This window comes from Notolepis coatsorum (genome assembly GCF_963971535.1).
Source record: "Notolepis coatsorum genome assembly, chromosome: 6".
Taxonomy (NCBI): domain Eukaryota; kingdom Metazoa; phylum Chordata; class Actinopteri; order Aulopiformes; family Paralepididae; genus Notolepis; species Notolepis coatsorum.
Genome location: NC_140170.1, coordinates 14094715 through 14114714, shown reverse-complemented (window position 1 = coordinate 14114714; position 20000 = coordinate 14094715). Strand labels below are relative to the sequence as shown.

Below are 20000 nucleotides of genomic sequence, written 5' to 3'. Positions count from 1 at the left end.
ACTGACCAGATACACTCTATATCAGTGATGGCTGTTTACTGCAGAGTGGAGGGACTGGGAGACCCATGTTACTGACCAGACACTCTGTATCAGTGATGACTGTTTACTGCAGAGTGGAGGGACTGGGAGACCCATGTTACTGACCAGACACTCTGTATCAGTGATGGCTGTTTACTGCAGAGTGGAGGGACTGGGAGACCCATGTTATTGACCAGACCCTCTGTATCAGTGATGACTGTTTACTGCAGAGCGGAGGGACTGGGAGACCCATGTTACTGACCAGACACTCTATATCAGTGATGACTGTTTACTGCAGAGTGGAGGGACTGGGAGACCCATGTTACTGACCAGACACTCTGTATCAGTGATGACTGTTTACTGCAGAGTGGAGGGACTGGGAGACCCATGTTACTGACCAGATACACTGTATCAGTGATGGCTGTTTACTGCAGAGTGGAGGGACTGAGAGACCCATGTTACTGACCAGACACTCTATATCAGTGATGGCTGTTTACTGCAGAGTGGAGGGACTGGGAGACCCATGTTACTGACCAGACACTCTGTATCAGTGATGACTGTTTACTGCAGAGTGGAGGGACTGGGAGACCCATGTTACTGACCAGACACTCTGTATCAGTGATGGCTGTTTACTGCAGAGTGGAGGGACTGGGAGACCCATGTTACTGACCAGACCCTCTGTATCAGTGATGACTGTTTACTGCAGAGCGGAGGGACTGGGAGACCCATGTTACTGACCAGACACTATATCAGTGATGACTGTTTACTGCAGAGTGGAGGGACTGGGATACCCATGTTACTGACCAGACACTCTGTATCAGTGATGACTGTTTACTGCAGAGTGGAGGGACTGGGAGACCCATGTTACTGACCAGATACTCTGTATCAGTGATGGCTGTTTACTGCAGAGTGGAGGGACTGAGAGACCCATGTTACTGACCAGACACTCTATATCAGTGATGGCTGTTTACTGCAGAGTGGAGGGACTGGGATACCCATGTTACTGACCAGACACTCTATATCAATGATGGCTGTTTACTGCAGAGCAGGAGGGACTGGGAGACCCATGTTACTGACCAGACACTCTGTATCAGTGATGACTGTTTACTGCAGAGCAGGAGGGACTGAGAGACCCATGTTACTGACCAGACACTCTATATCAGTGATGGCTGTTTACTGCAGAGTGGAGGGACTGGGAGACCCATGTTACTGACCAGACACTCTATATCAGTGATGGCTGTTTACTGCAGATCGGAGGGACTGGGAGACCCATGTTACTGACCAGACACTATATCAGTGATGGCTGTTTACTGCAGAGTGGAGGGACTGGGATACCCATGTTACTGACCAGACACTCTATATCAGTGATGGCTGTTTACTGCAGAGCGGAGGGACTGGGAGACCCATGTTACTGACCAGACACTATATCAGTGATGGCTGTTTACTGCAGAGTGGAGGGACTGGGAGACCCATGTTACTGACCAGACACTCTATATCAGTGATGACTGTTTACTGCAGAGTGGAGGGACTGGGAGACCCATGTTACTGACCAGACACTATATCAGTGATGACTGTTTACTGCAGAGTGGAGGGCTGGGAGACCCATGTTACTGACCAGACACTCTATATCAGTGATGGCTGTTTACTGCAGAGTGGAGGGACTGGGAGACCCATGTTACTGACCAGACACTCTGTATCAGTGATGACTGTTTACTGCAGAGTGGAGGGACTGGGAGACCCATGTTACTGACCAGACACTCTGTATCAGTGATCGCTGTTTACTGCAGAGTGGAGGGACTGGGAGACCCATGTTACTGACCAGACCCTCTGTATCAGTGATGACTGTTTACTGCAGAGCGGAGGGACTGGGAGACCCATGTTACTGACCAGACACTCTATATCAGTGATGACTGTTTACTGCAGAGTGGAGGGACTGGGAGACCCATGTTACTGACCAGACACTCTGTATCAGTGATGACTGTTTACTGCAGAGTGGAGGGACTGGGAGACCCATGTTACTGACCAGATACACTGTATCAGTGATGGCTGTTTACTGCAGAGTGGAGGGACTGAGAGACCCATGTTACTGACCAGACACTCTATATCAGTGATGGCTGTTTACTGCAGAGTGGAGGAACTGGGATACCCATGTTACTGACCAGACACTATATATCAGTGATGGCTGTTTACTGCAGAGCAGGAGGGACTGGGAGACCCATGTTACTGACCAGACACTCTGTATCAGTGATGACTGTTTACTGCAGAGCAGGAGGGACTGAGAGACCCATGTTACTGACCAGACACTCTATATCAGTGATGGCTGTTTACTGCAGAGTGGAGGGACTGAGAGACCCATGTTACTGACCAGACACTCTATATCAGTGATGGCTGTTTACTGCAGAGTGGAGGGACTGGGATACCCATGTTACTGACCAGACACTCTATATCAGTGATGGCTGTTTACTGCAGAGCAGGAGGGACTGGGAGACCCATGTTACTGACCAGACACTCTGTATCAGTGATGACTGTTTACTGCAGAGCAGGAGGGACTGAGAGACCCATGTTACTGACCAGACACTCTATATCAGTGATGGCTGTTTACTGCAGAGTGGAGGGACTGAGAGACCCATGTTACTGACCAGACACTCTATATCAGTGATGGCTGTTTACTGCAGAGTGGAGGGACTGGGATACCCATGTTACTGACCAGACACTCTATATCAGTGATGGCTGTTTACTGCAGAGCAGGAGGGACTGGGAGACCCATGTTACTGACCAGACACTCTGTATCAGTGATGACTGTTTACTGCAGAGCAGGAGGGACTGAGAGACCCATGTTACTGACCAGACACTCTATATCAGTGATGGCTGTTTACTGCAGAGTGGAGGGACTGGGAGACCCATGTTACTGACCAGACACTCTATATCAGTGATGGCTGTTTACTGCAGAGTGGAGGGACTGGGAGACCCATGTTACTGACCAGACACTCTATATCAGTGATGACTGTTTACTGCAGAGTGGAGGGACTGGGAGACCCATGTTACTGACCAGACACTCTATATCAGTGATGGCTGTTTACTGCAGAGTGGAGGGACTGGGAGACCCATGTTACTGACCAGACACTCTGTATCAGTGATGGCTGTTTACTGCAGAGTGGAGGGACTGGGAGACCCATGTTACTGACCAGACCCTCTGTATCAGTGATGACTGTTTACTGCAGAGCGGAGGGACTGGGAGACCCATGTTACTGACCAGACACTATATCAGTGATGACTGTTTACTGCAGAGTGGAGGGACTGGGAGACCCATGTTACTGACCAGACACTCTGTATCAGTGATGACTGTTTACTGCAGAGTGGAGGGACTGGGAGACCCATGTTACTGACCAGACACTATATCAGTGATGGCTGTTTACTGCAGAGTGGAGGGACTGGGAGACCCATGTTACTGACCAGACACTCTATATCAGTGATGACTGTTTACTGCAGAGTGGAGGGACTGGGAGACCCATGTTACTGACCAGACACTATATCAGTGATGACTGTTTACTGCAGAGTGGAGGGACTGGGAGACCCATGTTACTGACCAGACACTATATCAGTGATGGCTGTTTACTGCAGAGTGGAGGGACTGGGAGACCCATGTTACTGACCAGACACTCTATATCAGTGATGACTGTTTACTGCAGAGTGGAGGGACTGGGAGACCCATGTTACTGACCAGACACTCTATATCAGTGATGACTGTTTACTGCAGAGTGGAGGGACTGGGAGACCCATGTTACTGACCAGACACTATATCAGTGATGGCTGTTTACTGCAGAGTGGAGGGACTGGGAGACCCATGTTACTGACCAGACACTCTATATCAGTGATGGCTGTTTACTGTAGAGTGGAGGGACTGAGAGACCCATGTTACTGACCAGACACTCTGTATCAGCGATGACTGTTTACTGCAGAGTGGAGGGACTGAGAGACCCATGTTACTGACCAGACACTCTGTATCAGTTATGGCTGTTTACTGCAGAGTGGAGGGACTGTGAGACCCATGTTACTGACCAGACACTCTATATCAGTGATGGCTGTTTACTGCAGAGCGGAGGGACTGGGAGACCCATGTTACTGACCAGACACTCTATATCAGTGATGACTGTTTACTGCAGAGTGGAGGGACTGGGAGACCCATGTTACTGACCAGACACTCTATATCAGTGATGGCTGTTTACTGCAGAGTGGAGGGACTGGGAGACCCATGTTACTGACCAGACACTCTATATCAGTGATGGCTGTTTACTGCAGAGCGGAGGGACTGGGAGACCCATGTTACTGACCAGACACTATATCAGTGATGGCTGTTTACTGCAGAGTGGAGGGACTGGGAGACCCATGTTACTGACCAGACACTCTATATCAGTGATGACTGTTTACTGCAGAGTGGAGGGACTGGGAGACCCATGTTACTGACCAGACACTCTATATCAGTGATGACTGTTTACTGCAGAGTGGAGGGACTGGGAGACCCATGTTACTGACCAGACACTATATCAGTGATGGCTGTTTACTGCAGAGTGGAGGGACTGGGAGACCCATGTTACTGACCAGACACTCTATATCAGTGATGGCTGTTTACTGTAGAGTGGAGGGACTGAGAGACCCATGTTACTGACCAGACACTCTGTATCAGCGATGACTGTTTACTGCAGAGTGGAGGGACTGAGAGACCCATGTTACTGACCAGACACTCTGTATCAGTTATGGCTGTTTACTGCAGAGTGGAGGGACTGTGAGACCCATGTTACTGACCAGACACTCTATATCAGTGATGGCTGTTTACTGCAGAGCGGAGGGACTGGGAGACCCATGTTACTGACCAGACACTCTATATCAGTGATGGCTGTTTACTGCAGAGTGGAGGGACTGGGAGACCCATGTTACTGACCAGACACTATATCAGTGATGGCTGTTTACTGCAGAGTGGAGGGACTGGGAGACCCATGTTATTGACCAGACACTATATCAGTGATGACTGTTTACTGCAGAGTCGAGGGACTGAGACCCATGTTACTGACCAGACACTCTGTATCAGTGATGACTGTTTACTGCAGAGTGGAGGGACTGAGAGACCCATGTTACTGACCAGACACTCTATATCAGTGATGACTGTTTACTGCAGAGTGGAGGGACTGGGAGACCCCATGTTACTGACCAGACACTCTGTATCAGTGATGACTGTTTACTGCAGAGTGGAGGGACTGAGAGACCCATGTTACTGACCAGACACTCTATATCAGTGATGCCTGTTTACTGCAGAGTGGAGGGACTGGGAGACCCATGTTACTGACCAGACACTCTATATCAGTGATGGCTTTACTGCAGAGCAGGAGGGACTGGGAGACCCATGTTACTGACCACACACTATATCAGTGATGGCTGTTTACTGCAGAGTGGAGGGACTGGGAGACCCATGTTACTGACCAGACACTCTGTATCAGTGATGACTGTTTACTGCAGAGTGGAGGGACTGGGAGACCCATGTTACTGACCAGACACTCTATATCAGTGATGACTGTTTACTGCAGAGTGGAGGGACTGGGAGACCCATGTTACTGACCAGACACTCTATATCAGTGATGACTGTTTACTGCAGAGTGGAGGGACTGGGAGACCCATGTTACTGACCAGACACTCTATATCAGTGATGACTGTTTACTGCAGAGTGGAGGGACTGGGAGACCCATGTTACTGACCAGACACTCTATATCAGTGATGACTGTTTACTGCAGAGTGGAGGGACTGGGAGACCCATGTTACTGACCAGACACTCTGTATCAGTGATGACTGTTTACTGCAGAGTGGAGGGACTGGGAGACCCATGTTACTGACCAGACACTCTATATCAGTGATGGCTGTTTACTGCAGAGCAGGAGGGACTGGGAGACCCATGTTACTGACCAGACACTCTATATCAGTGATGGCTGTTTACTGTAGAGCAGGAGGGACTGGGATACCCATGTTACTGACCAGACACTCTATATCAGTGATGGCTGTTTACTGCAGAGTGGAGGGACTGGGAGACCCATGTTACTGACCAGACACTATATCAGTGATGGCTGTTTACTGCCGAGTGGAGGGACTGGGAGACCCATGTTACTGACCAGACACTCTGTATCAGTGATGGCTGTTTACTGCAGAGTGGAGGGACTGGGAGACCCATGTTACTGACCAGACACCAGTGAGTGAGCCAGCTTTCACTCTATAGTACATTGAAAAGAGTGTCTAGAAAACTGCTCTATAAATGCAATGATTCATTCATTCATTCATTCATTTAAAAAGAGCAACTAGATTGTGATAAGTCAGGTAACCCTCTTTAAAGAATTAATGAAAAATAAACACAGAACTATACTTTTATCATTGAAATGAGATGGTAAATATATCCAGATCGCCAATAGCCTCTTAATAACCTCCATTTCCATCAAAAAACAGGGCTTTTCAAAAGGAACACCGATCCGTCTGTCTTGCTTTTAAAACATGCCACAGCACAACACTGCCACCACGTGGACAGTATCAGCACTACTGGAAACACCAATGGTCAAGGGTGCGGTGGGTATTGATTGATTGATTGATTGATTGATTGATTGATTGATTGATTGATTGATTGATTGATTGATTGATTGATTGATTGATTGATTGATTGATTGAAAAATGTATTAACAGATTGCAGAATGGGGTACAATACAGTACAGCTCAATACACACAATTGTTAAGGGGATGCAGACCAGAGAAAGACGTTCGTCTTGTTTACATCAGGGTCCCCCATTTTCAATTAATCTGTCTGAGGGCAGAACTGTGGTCCAAGAGGGGTCAGATATAAATCACTTCTCCACGGTCCATGATGGATGAGAAAACAGCTTCAACCATCCTCTGTCTACTGATGACGGGAAAGCTGGCTCTCGTGGATCTATTGGATCTACTTGATCCCCAAACTGCTCCAGTGGAGAAGCTCAGTGGGCGACAGTGGCTCAGGAGGTAGAGCGGTCATCTGGTAATCGGAGGGTTCCCGGTTCTTTAAGTGTCCTTGAGCAAGACACTTAACCCCTAACTGCTCCCGATGAGCAGGTCGGCAACTGGCGTGGTCGCCTCCACCGTCGGTGTGTGAAGGTGAGGAACGAATTGTAAAGCGCTTTGGATAACAGCTGTTATATAAACACATGTCACCATTTACCATTTACATGAGCCCCACACAGCTCCAGTGTCATACTGCTGTACTACTGGGTGTGGATTTATGTATGAATCTGAAGAGAGGAGAGACGAGAGAGGAGGAGATGAGAGGAGGAGAGGAGGAGAGGAGAGGAGAGGAGAGGAGAGGAGAGGAGAGGAGAGGAGAGGAGAGGAGAGGAGAGGAGAGGAGAGGAGAGGAGAGCAGGAGATATGGGAGAGGAGGAGAGGAGATGATAGGAGAGGATGAGAGGAGAGGAGGAGAGATGGGAGAGGAGGAGATGAGGAGAGGATGGGAGGAGGAGAGGAGAGGAGGGGAGGAGGAGAGGAGATGAGGATGGGAGGAGGAGAGGAGGAGAGGAGGAGAGGAGAGCAGGAGAGATGGGAGAGGAGGAGATGAGGGGATGAGGAGAGGATGAGAGGAGGATAGGAGGAGAGGAGAGGAGGAGAGACGTAAGAGGATGATGGGAGGAGGAGAGGAGGAGAGGAGGAGAGGAGGGGAGGAGGATGGGAGGAGGAGAAAAGGAGAGGAGGGGAGGAGAGGAGGAGAGGAGGAGAGGAGTAGGGGAGAAGAGGCGATGAGAGGAGGAGAGGAGGAGAGGAGGATACGGGAGAGGAGGAGAGGAGAGGAGAGGAGGAGGAGAGATGGGAGAGGAGGAGAGGAGGAGAGGAGGAGGGGAGAAGAGGAGATGAGAGGAGGAGAGGAGGAGAGGAGGATACGGGAGAGGAGGGGATAGGAGAGGATGAGATGAGGAGGATATGGGAGAGGAGGAGAAGAAGAGATACGGGAGAGGAGGAGAGGAGAGGAGGAGAGGAGGAGAGGAGAGGAGGATAGATGGGAGATGAGGAGATGAGAGATGGGAGAGGAGGAGAGGAGATATGGGAGAGGAGGAGAGGAGGAGAGGAGGAGAGATGGGAGAAGAGGAGAGGAGAGATGGGAGAGGAGGAGAGGAGGAGAGGAGAGGAGGAGAGATGGGAGAGGAGTAGAGGAGAGGTGGGAAAGGAGGAGAGATGGGAGAGGAGGAGAGATGGGAGAGGAGGAGAGGATAGATGGGAAAGGAGGAGAGGAGAGATGGGAGAGGAGGAGAGGAGGAGAGATGGGAGAGGAGGAGAGGAGGAGAGGAGAGATGGGAGAGGAGGAGAGATGGGAGAGGAGGAGAGGAGGAGAGGAGGAGGAGAGGAGAGGAGGAGAGGAGGAGAGGAGGATAGGAGGAGATGAGGATACAGGAGAGGAGGAGAGGAGAGGAGAGGAGAGGATGAGAGAATGAGAGGAGGATATGGGAGAGGAGGAGAGGAGAGGAGAGGAGGAGAGAAGAGGAGGTGAGGAGGAGAGGGGAGAGGAGAGGAGGAGAGATGGGAGAGGAGGAGAGGAGGAGAGGAGAGATGGGAGAGGAGGAGAGGAGGAGAGGAGAGGATGAGAGGAGAGGAGGAGAAGATAGGAGGAGAGGAGGAGAGGAGGGGAGAGGAGAGGATGAGAGGAGGAGGATATGGGAGAGGAGGAGAAGAGGATAGACGGGAGAGGAGGAGATGAGAGGAGGAGAGGGGTAGAGGAGACGAGGAGGAGAGAGGAGGAGAGATGGGAGAAGAGGAGAGGAGGAGAGGAGAGGAGGAGAGATGGGAGAAGAGGAGAGGAGGAGAGGACAGATGGGAGAGGAGGAGAGGAGGAGAGATGGGAGAAGAGGAGAGGAGGAGAGGAGAGATGGGAGAGGAGGAGAGGAGGAGAGGAGAAGAGGAGAGATGGGAGAGGAGGATAGGAGGAGAGGAGAGGAGGAGAGGAGAGATGGGAGAGGAGGAGAGGAGGAGAGGAGGAGAGGAGGAGAGGAGGAGAGATGGGAGAGGAGGATAGATGGGAGAGGAGGAGAGGAGGAGAGGAGGAGGGGAGGAGAGGAGGAGAGGAGAGGAGGAGAGGAGGAGAGGAGAGGAGGAGAGGAGGAGAGGAGAGGAGGAGAGGAGGAGAGGAGGAGAGGAGACGAGGAGGAGATGAGAGGAGGAGAGGAGGAGATGATGGGAGAGGAGGAGAGGAGGAGAGGAGGAGAGGAGGAGAGGAGAGGAGGAGAGGAGGCTGACCTTGCTGGAGACTCCCGGTTTTCCTGGTGTCCCGGGGATCCCGTCTGTTCCTGCCGCTCCCGCCGCTCCGGAGAGGCCGTTGGCTCCGCTGCTGCCGGCTCGACCCGGCTGACCCTGGGGAGGGAGGCGAAATGGTGGTCAGGTCACGGAGTAGCCTGCTGGTCGTTCAGTCATCATGACCCATGACCCCCACAGCGGCAGCACGCACGTGCACAGGGGGCATGAGCCCCTGACCTTTTGACCTCAGAGTCAAAAAGTTACCTTTTTTTGACTGTGTCTTAACCTGCAAAGAGTTGTTACAGGATCTCACTGCCACCTAGTGGTAGCCTACAGTATGTGAATGTATGTACTACGTGGATGTTACATTGCGGTTAACCACTGTACTGTTGCGCTGCTGGACGTCAACAATGAATAGTCAATTACACCAGACCACCGTCTCCTCCGTTACTGAGACCTGGTGTCAGAGGTGGTTTAGCTGTGAATAAAAGCTGCAAGATCAACAGCCAATGGACAGAATCTCAACACAAATGTGACTGTGAGTGCAGAGGCGCGTTTCGTTTTTTCACAAGTTAGTAGCTCACGGCTAGCTAGCTTTTAGCCTTTAGCTTCGGTGGCTAACTGACGTTACGGAGGATTTGTAGCCATGGCTTTTTACAACACCATTCCCCCTCCCACTCCAATGAAGCTCAGCGGAGACTGGAGCACAAACTGGGACATCTTCAGGGCTGAATTTGAAGATTACAGTTTAGCAGTGGACCTGGGAGGTGCACCGGAGGCTGTCCAAGCAGCTACTCTGAGGAGCTTAATGGGGACAGAATGCCGACATGTATACAAGCACAACCTGGAATTGACGGACGAGCAGCGGGCCAATGTGAAAAACATTCTGGATGCGTTAGAGGGCTATTTCAAACCGGCAAAAAACGTAATATATGAGCGATACGTTTTTGCCTCTTGCAAACAAGAGGAGGGTGAGTACATTGACACTTTTATTACCCGTTTGAGGGAAAAGATGGCAACATGTGACTATGGGGCTCTCAGGGATGAGCTGATAAGGGACAAAATAGTACTTGGCATCGCCAATGAGGGCACGCGTAGACGCCTGTTGAGAGAGAGGGGTTTGACGCTAGCTACAGCCATAGAAACATGCCGTGCTGCAGAGCTGACGGACATGACACTGAGGTCCATGGAACAACCAGAGAGGCCACATGCGGACAGCGTTAATGCAACTTTCAGACCGACATCAAAAAAAATCCCCTCATGTCACAGGAAAGTATCAGAAAAGAGATGAAAAAACAGACAGTGCATCCGCTTGTAAATACTGTGGTATATCACATGGGAGGGGAAGAGAGCAATGCCCTGCTTATGGCAAAGTGTGCAAGGCATGTGGCACAACTAACCACTTTGCACGGGTGTGCATCAAAACCAGGGGAACAGAGGCACATGTTCACGCCATGAAAAATCCAATGCTAGTCCAAGAGATGGATGGTACTGAAGATGATCTGTTCTCAACCGAATGCTTTGGGGCCGTAAGAGCAAAAGGAAAAAAAGTGGTACGTCGCTCGCCAACTGAATGGCATTATGGCTTCCTGGTCATGATTTCTACTACTTTTCTACTTTCTTGACTTTGTGTGTGAGCACAGCGGTGTCTGTGTTTATTATTATTTCATGAAAGTGGGGCCATATCTTCATTTTACATATATTTTCATTATGTCAAAAGATTATGATTTGAAACGCTCTAACAAATAAGTTAGTCATATAGGGTACCTCCCATATCCCTAGCGTCACTTTTCATCCCATCCACTTCCATGTTAATAAAAACGCAATAAAACCGCCATAAAAACGCCATAAAACCGCAAGTCTAAAAAAAAATTATTTTTATTTCTAATCTCTAATTTTCACATCATATATCGATAAATAAACAGAATAATTACACCAGGCATTAAAAAAAAACAATACATACCTTTTAGTAATAGATTAGTACTAACTGGTGCTTACTAACGCTTACTAACGGCTATTTCTGACCGCTATTTCTGACCGAAATAGTGAACCTTTCTATTTTATAATGGCAGATTCTTATTCACAGGAATTTTGTCCATTTTTCACACGCTGTAATATGGTGTCTAAAATTTATAGAAATATGATGAATATGGATCTGAATATGAATTTTTTCAATAAAAACAGACTTGGTATCAAACAAACACCTAATATAAGTGGTTAAAATTCGGAAATATTTGTAATTTGTTACAGATATCTTGAGATTGGGCTATTAATGTTAATCATGGGGATTTTTTTTTTAAATAGTAAACAGTTAAAATTATATGGCTTTAAACATGATGTATCATTTCATCTCTTAAGCCCAGTGAGTGTCAAAATCCTTAGGAAGCCACAAGGGTTAAGCAGAAATGCCAGCTAGACTCGGGAGCCACGTGTGATGTTATGAGTCTGAAGGACAAGATGCGAATCGCACCCAGAGTCAAACTCATACCGAGCAGCACCAAGCTCAAGCTCTACTCGGGTCAGTTGATGACCTCGATGGGACTGTTCGTGACAGAGTGTGTTGTGAGTGACCGCAGGCACACTTTAGACTTCAAAATAGTCGAAACCGGTCAGCAGCCTTTGCTTTCAGGATCCACATGTGAGCGCCTCTGACTTATGCAGTTCACCGTCCCGGCAGACCTGAATGCTGTGGACAGCACCCAGGCGGTACCACTGAAAAGCTTTCAGCTAGATGCAGCAGTTTAGCCAGTCCAGTGTGCTCCCCGCAATGTCCCGGTCGCCATGAGAGCGGCAGTGAAGGCTCAGCTCGATAAATACGAGGCGGAGGGCCACCTCAACCCAGTCACAGAGCCGACTGACTGGATCAGCAACATGGTTATCAACAGAAAACCAGACAAGCTGCGAATATGCATAGATCCAAAGCATCTCAACCAGGCTCTGCGGCGGTCACACTATATCATGCCCACTCTGGAAGGCATACTCCACAAGCTCCCCAAGGCTAGGGTCTTCACCCTGGTGGACGCGAGGGACGCTTTCCTCCAGTGCAGGCTGGACAAGCCCAGCAGTTACATGACCACTTTTTGGACACCCTGGGGTCGCAAGCGGTGGTTGAAATTCCCCTCTGTGGCACCGGAGGTGTACCAACGGAAACAACACGGGCTCCTGCTGGGACTCAGCGGGGTGGAGCCCATAGCAGACGACATCCTAATCGTGGGCTGTGGGGATACAGACAAAGAGGTCAAGCTGTGGCTCTCATGGACAGATGCAGACCGGTCAAGCTGCTGGCTCTCATGGACAGATGCAGACAGGTCAAGCTGCTGGCTCTCATGGACAGATGCAGACAGGTCAAGCTGTGGCTCTCATGGACAGATGCAGACAGGTCAAGCTGCTGGCTCTCATGGACAGATGCAGACAGGTCAAGCTGTGGCTCTCATGGACAGATGCAGACAGGTCAAGCTGCTGGCTCTCATGGACAGATGCAGACAGGTCAAGCTGCTGGCTCTCATGGACAGATGCAGACAGGTCAAGCTGCTGGCTCTCATGGACAGATGCAGACAGGTCAAGCTGTGGCTCTCATGGACAGATGCAGACAGGTCAAGCTGCTGGCTCTCATGGACAGATGCAGACAGGTCAAGCTGCTGGCTCTCATGGACAGATGCAGACCGGTCAAGCTGCTTGCTCTCATGGACAGATGCAGACAGGTCAAGCTGCTGGCTCTCATGGACAGATGCAGACAGGGTAAGCTGCGGCTCGGCATGAAGAAGCTCCAGTTCAAAGTGGCAGAGGTTCATTTTCACGGGCACATCCTGTAATCAAAAGGATTGAAAGCTGATCCGGAGAAAGTGAAGGCGGTCAGAGACATGCCCCCCCCAACCGACATGAAGGCCGTGGAGCGGTTTGTTGGCTTCGTCACATACCTGGCCAAGTTTCTGCCACGCCTTTCAGAGGTCTGCGAGCCACTGAGGAGGCTCCTGGATAAGGACTTTCTGCCACGCCTTTCAGAGGTCTGCAAGCCACTGAGGAGGCTCCTGGATAAGGAATTTCTGCCACGCCTTTCAGAGGTCTGCGAGCCACTGAGGAGGCTCCTGGATAAGGACTTTCTGCCACGTCTTTCAGAGGTCTGCGAGCCACTGAGGAGGCTCCTGGATAAGGACTTTCTGCCACGTCTTTCAGAGGTCTGCGAGCCACTGAGGAGGCTCCTGGATAAGGACTTTCTGCCACGTCTTTCAGAGGTCTGCGAGCCACTGAGGAGGCTCCTGGATAAGGACTTTCTGCCACGTCTTTCAGAGGTCTGCGAGCCACTGAGGAGGCTCCTGGATAAGGACTTTCTGCCACGTCTTTCAGAGGTCTGCGAGCCACTGAGGAGGCTCCTGGATAAGGACTTTCTGCCACGCCTTTCAGAGGTCTGCGAGCCACTGAGGAGGCTCCTGGATAAGGACTTTCTGCCACGTCTTTCAGAGGTCTGCGAGCCACTGAGGAGGCTCCTGGATAAGGACTTTCTGCCACGCCTTTCAGAGGTCTGCGAGCCACTGAGGAGGCTCCTGGATAAGGACTTTCTGCCACGCCTTTCAGAGGTCTGCGAGCCACTGAGGAGGCTCCTGGATAAGGACTTTCTGCCACGCCTTTCAGAGGTCTGCGAGCCACTGAGGAGGCTCCTGGATAAGGACGCAGTGTGGCACTGGCTCCCAAAACATGACGCGGCAGGAAGTGAAACAGCTGGTGACTACAGCACCTGTGCTGCGTTACTACGACGTGACGAAGGCGGTGACAATCCAGAGTGACTCGAGCCAGCATGGCCTGGGCTGTGTCCTGCTGCAGGAGGGCCAGCCTGTTGCATTCGCCTCAAGAGCGCTCACACCGACGGAGCAGAATTATGCCCAAATCGAGAAGGAATGCCTCAGCATTGTGTTTGCGTGCCACCGCTTTCATCAGTACCTGTATGGGCGCAACAACATCATGGCAGAGACTGCCCCTCGTCGTCATATTCAGCAAGCCCCTACTGAATGCCCCGAAGCGCCTGCAGAGCATGCTGCTGGCACTACAGAGCTACACTCTCACGGTTGTGTACAAGCCCGGGCCGGAGATGTATGTGAGTGACAGGCTTAGCAGAGTCACAGTGTCAGACACACCCACAAGCTCCAGGCACGGTGTGCACACAGTCTGCAGCCTGGGAGCAGAACAGATGGATGTAGAGCACATCAACCAGGCCGACTATCTCAATGTCACAGACAAGAGACTCATACAAATCCGACAGCACACAGAGAAAGATGAACAGCTCCGGGCAGTGAAATCAGTGACACTGAGGGGCTGGCCTGACTTCAAAGAAGAGGCCGCACTAGAGGTGAGAGAATATTGGGCTTACAAGGAGGAGCTTAGTGTTCAAAATGGAGTGCTGTTCAAAGGCGACAGGGTTGTTATCCCCAAAGCTCTGCGTCCCGAGATGTTGGCACGGGTTCACTCAAGCCACATAGGGGGCGAGGCCTGCTACAGGCAAGCATGCGACACGCTGTACTGGCCAGGGATGCGAGCTGACATCATAGACTTTGTGGGAAGGTGCACAGTCTGTAACGAGTATGCCATTGAGCAGCAGAAAGAGTCGATGATGTCCCACGAGCTGCCAACATGCCCCTGGCAGATTGTAAGCACGGACCTCTTCCAACATAATGGAAAAGACTTTCTCCTGATAGTCGATCATCACTCGGACTTCTGGGAAATCGATCTACTCCCTGATCTTTCGGCCGAGACCACAATCAAACGCGTCAAAGCCCAGTTCGCTCGCCACGGTCAACCTGATCGGGTCATCTCTGACAACGGCCCTCAGTTTTCATGTCACCAGTTCAAGCGGTTTGCAGCAGAGTGGGAGTTTGAACACATCACCTCATCTCCACATCATCCCAAGGCCAATGGGAAACCCACGGTCTTACCTGGTCGAGGTGCAGGGATCACTATAACGCCGAAACAGAGTTGATCTTCGTGTGGCAGAGCCAACCACACCACAGAACACGGAATACCGTGTGGAGAGCAGCATGCTGAGGAATGGGCCCCCCATGAGCCAGGCGGGACCAGAGATACTGGTCGAAGAGCTGGGTGGTAACGAGGCATGCGCTACCCCACCCAGGCAGGCAGACAGCCCACCTGTTCATCCGATATCCACCAACCAACCTGTTCATCCTATAACCACCCCAGCAAAGCCCCCAGCTATGTCACGCTATGGACCGCAGATCCGGGCTCCTAACAGACTTGATCTGTAGTCTTTATTGTTTGCTAAAGGATTGTTTGGGGTTGGACTGTATATATAAAAAATTTAAAAAAATCATATCATATATATCGGATCATATACAACAACTTATAATGTTGCAGGATGTTTAGTGTTTGTTATTAATTAAGATGGAACATGTTATGTTGTTTCTTGTAGTGGAGCCTAGTCAGTAGCCTAACTGTTATTAAAGAAAAGGAGATGTTACAGGATCTCACTGCCACCTAGTCGTAGCCTACAGTATGTGAATGTATGTACTACGTGGATGTTACATTGATGTTAACTGTAACTGAGGGGTACAATTCCCTGACTGTATGGTTAGATATGATACTTACTACCACTACCTCTTGTACTTTAGACTCTGGCCACCCAGTACTAGGTATGAATATGTTGAACACTCCCACCTGATAAACGGATCCAACACAAATGTACCAAATCGAAAGTTTGAGTTTTAATACATAGCAAAAGGTATGTACAACGATCACTTAATTACATTTATGATTTGAAATAGTATGCACTTTTATGGCAAATGAGTATTCGTAGGTAGATCAATATCGAATGTCCAATCTCTGATTGTGCAGGAAGCAAATATACAACCTGGAATATTTAGGGAACAATAGCGATGATACTTGAATGATTATATAGCTGGATACACTAGGGGAAGGTTCCGACTGCTTGTAGCACAGCTGGAGGGGGGGGGGGGGGGGGGGTTAGAGAGTCACTGGCTGGATCCCGTCTGGCCGAGGGTATCTTGGGAGAGTCCACAGTTGTGCGACACGGTGCCCAACGATCCTCGATCCACAGATGAATGCAGTTGGACCCTCTGTGGCCGGCGTCCTCCGGTCCACGACGGAGAGACGTGAGGCGACCTCACTGTGCAGAGCGCCGTCTCACCTGTCGTCCTCTCCGGGGGGGGTATTTCCAACACACCGCAGTGTTGGCCCTTTATCCATAGAATAATCAAAGTACTCAAAGCATAATCCAAGCCGGGAAGGCTAGCCGTCGTCGGTAGAATAATCCAATATACAGGTCCACTCGCTCTTTGCCTGGAGCTCCTCGGGTGCAGCTTCACGTGGGGTCAACCACCCTGGATAAGCGTCCAGCTGATGCCCGAAACGATGGGGGTGCTGATTACTATAGAACTCTTACCGCACGAGGCACTATATATGAATAGACTATTATTAGCTTAATAGAATACGTCCAACTCGACGATATAGTGCCAAATATGACTATTCAAATATTAATATACACAATGTCTCAATGCCGATACTGGGCCGAATTGGCCTTACTGCCCACACGTGGTTCGCGGGGGAGGCTTTTGCGTCTGTCACTCTGTTGGAGGGTAAGGAAACTGGACTAAAAGGAAGTTCTACTTTTATAGCGCAGTATATATACGCACTATGAACAAATAGTACCATTAGTGGTGGCGGTAGACATATTCCTACGCGAACTAGGACTTGTCCATACATGTTGAGCGGTACGATTGAACTTGGTCTGAGGGGTATGGCGACCTGGCACCAAGGTCTCGTCCCAATGGTAGAATGGAGACTATTATGGGATGTTCAGTAGACTAGAAGGGATATTCAATGCATATTGTACAAGGAATATACAGGGGATATCAGGGGATATCAGGGGATATACAAATACAATTAAATATATATATATAAATAAGTATATATATTCGGTTTAATCTGATCCTTCAGAACATTAACCATTGTAACTGTTGCGCCGCTGGACGTCAACAATGAATAGTCAATTACACCAGACCAACGTCTCCTCCGTTACTGAAACATGAGTCTCCTGGCCATTTTAGTTTTCGTTTTTGAGGACTGCTTACTTTCTTTGCAAACCAAAACAACATACTTTATACTTATAGCACATGCATGATCCTGGTCTCTTTTGAAAGATGACATTCTGAAGTTTCTGATTCCAGAAAAAAGATTCACTTTTAGTGCTACCGTAATAGAGTGACATAGGTCTGAACTTGAGTTGTAGAAAAACTTCTTACTCAAGTTTTTCTGTAGTAGCTAGTAGTCCAGAGGTAGTATTTGCCCAGAAGGTGGTATGGCTTACAAATCCCAAACGGATCCATAGCCTGAAGCCTTATGTAGTACATGTCCAAATTTCATAAAGATCCATTCATAAATGAGTGATTAGGCGTGATTTTTTGGTAAACTGTGTACAAAAGAAAAACTGAGTTTTCTCATAGACTTCAATTAATTCGGCTGTTTTTCTCTTCCTGTTATTGCTCGTTAGTTTTTTTTTGTTTTTTAGATTCATACATCCCCATGTGGGGTATCATTGGAAAGCCACACTCATTGGGTACAAGAATTCACAATCATTTTCGAGATCAGATCTAGATTGACGGAACTACTGCGCCAAGAATGTGTACTTTGCACAAACCTCAAATACCGGCATGTAACTCAAGAACCGCTGAGCGGATTTTGTCGGATTTGTCACTATCAACAGGCAACAAATAAGCCTTCAATATGATACATATATTGTATTACAAAATATGCACACCCGAGCCACTAGGGGTCGGCAAAGTGCCAGTGCGAAAAATCGTCCTAAAAAGGGCCCACATGTGGGCCCCCGCTTGTAAGGAAATGTTCTGTAAGTGGTGGTTTTTTGTTAAGATAAGTGTTAAATAGATCTACACTCCAACAGCCGTCACTGATACATAGTGTCTGGTATCCCTTCCCACTTTATCAGGAGAGAGAAGCCTAGATATTTGTACTTCTTGCTGAGCCAAATTTGCTGGCAGATTATTTTACTTGTTTCAAGCGCATTTTGATACATCACAATTTGCTTTAAACTAGTTTGTATTTTTCTTATTTTTGCCAGACAATTTCTCTCTCTGATTGGATAAAGTGGGAACGGGATACCAGACAATGCATGTTGTGTTTACTGCAGAGCGGAGGGACTGGGAGTTACTGACCAGACACTCTATATCAGTGATGCTGTCAGAATGTAGAGCTATTATTTGAACATGTAGACCACTTATTTTAACAAAGATAAATACCAACTACAACACCTTTATTATCTAAAGACGGTAAGTTAGAGTGTTGTGTTCATTCATAGTTAAAGACAGTAGAGGTTGAGTACTTTATCATCTAAGGATGGTCAGTTAGAGTGTTGTGTTCATTCATAGTTAAAGACAGTAGAGGTTGAGTACTTTATTATCTAAAGATGGTAAGTTAGAGTGTTGTGTTTGTTCATAGTTAAAGACAGTAGATGTTGAGTACTTTATTATCTAAAGATGGTCAGTTAGAGTGTTGTGTTCATTCATAGTTAAAGACAGTAGAGGTTGAGTACTTTATTATCTAAAGATGGTGAGTTAGAGTGTTGTGTTCATTCATAGTTAAAGACAGTAGAGGTTGAGTACTTTATTATCTAAAGATGGTAAGTTAGAGTGTTGTGTTCATTCATATTTAAAGACAGTAGAGGCTGAGTACTTTATTATCTAGAGTCTTGTGTTGCCGGCGACTGGTGATTTCTTACCTGTTGAGTTGAGTTCCTATATTCTATGGGTTTCTCACCCGTATTCATTGGTATAGCACTGGTAAGCCATCTAGCTTGGCGAAGCAGTTAGAAATGACCTCTGAACACGGTTACAACACTAGAGGGGCCGCTTCTGGTAACATCAGAACAAAATCAGCACCAATATCAAATGTTCTCAAACTCACTGGCACATACAGGTCAATAGCACTCTGGAATGCTCTGCCGAAAAAAAAACATCTCATCCACAATACATAATAAATTACTTTCAAAAAAAAATTATTAAGAGATATCTTGCAATGCACATGTCAAGTATGTAACTGTTATCTGTGTATTTTATCTTATTTTTTTTGGTTGACTGGAACATTAGATTTTATAATGTGAATTTGTATATTTGTATTAACTTTTAATTCATGTGTTTTGTTTTTATTCGTATTTTTTGTTGTACATTTGTATTGTATGTGTTTTGTCCAGGACCCCAGGACGACTAGAGGCTCCTTCATGGCGTCTCTAATGGGGATCCTTTAATAAACATAAACATAAACATAGTTGAGTCTCTATATATTCTATGGGTGTCTCACCGGTATGCCCGGGATGCCCGCCTCTCCTTTCCTCCCTGGCAACCCGCCTCCTGTGGTGCCAGAACCTGGTTCACCCTGGTAATACAAGAGAGAGAGAGATGAAGAGAGAGAGAGAGAGAGAGAGAGAGAGAGAGAGAGAGAGAGAGAGAGAGAGAGAGAGAGGAGAGAGAGAGAGAGAGAGAGAGAGAGAGAGAGAGAGAGAGAGAGAGAAGCGAGAGAGAGAGAGAGAGAGATATATATAGAGAGATGGAGATATAGAGAGAGAGAGAGAGAGAGAGGAGAGAGAGAGAGAGAGAGAGGAGAGAGAGAGAGAGAGAGAGATAGAAGAGAGTGAGAGAGAGAGAGAGAGAGAGAGAGAGAGAGAGAGA

At 48.5% G+C, this 20000-nt stretch overlaps 1 protein-coding gene across 1 annotated transcript in view; it reads right to left on the bottom strand.

Annotated features, from left to right (window-relative positions):
* The window catches only part of LOC311229383 (uncharacterized protein), a gene marked incomplete at both ends in the record, with an annotated part of 211269 nt that overhangs the window by 189497 nt on the left and 1772 nt on the right, over positions 1–20000 (bottom strand). Inside the window, 2 exons of the mRNA XM_084315471.1 lie at positions 9301–9414; positions 19633–19707. Of these exons, the coding sequence (XP_084171597.1) occupies positions 9301–9414; positions 19633–19707 (189 nt within the window). The remainder of the gene's footprint in view (positions 1–9300; positions 9415–19632; positions 19708–20000) is intronic.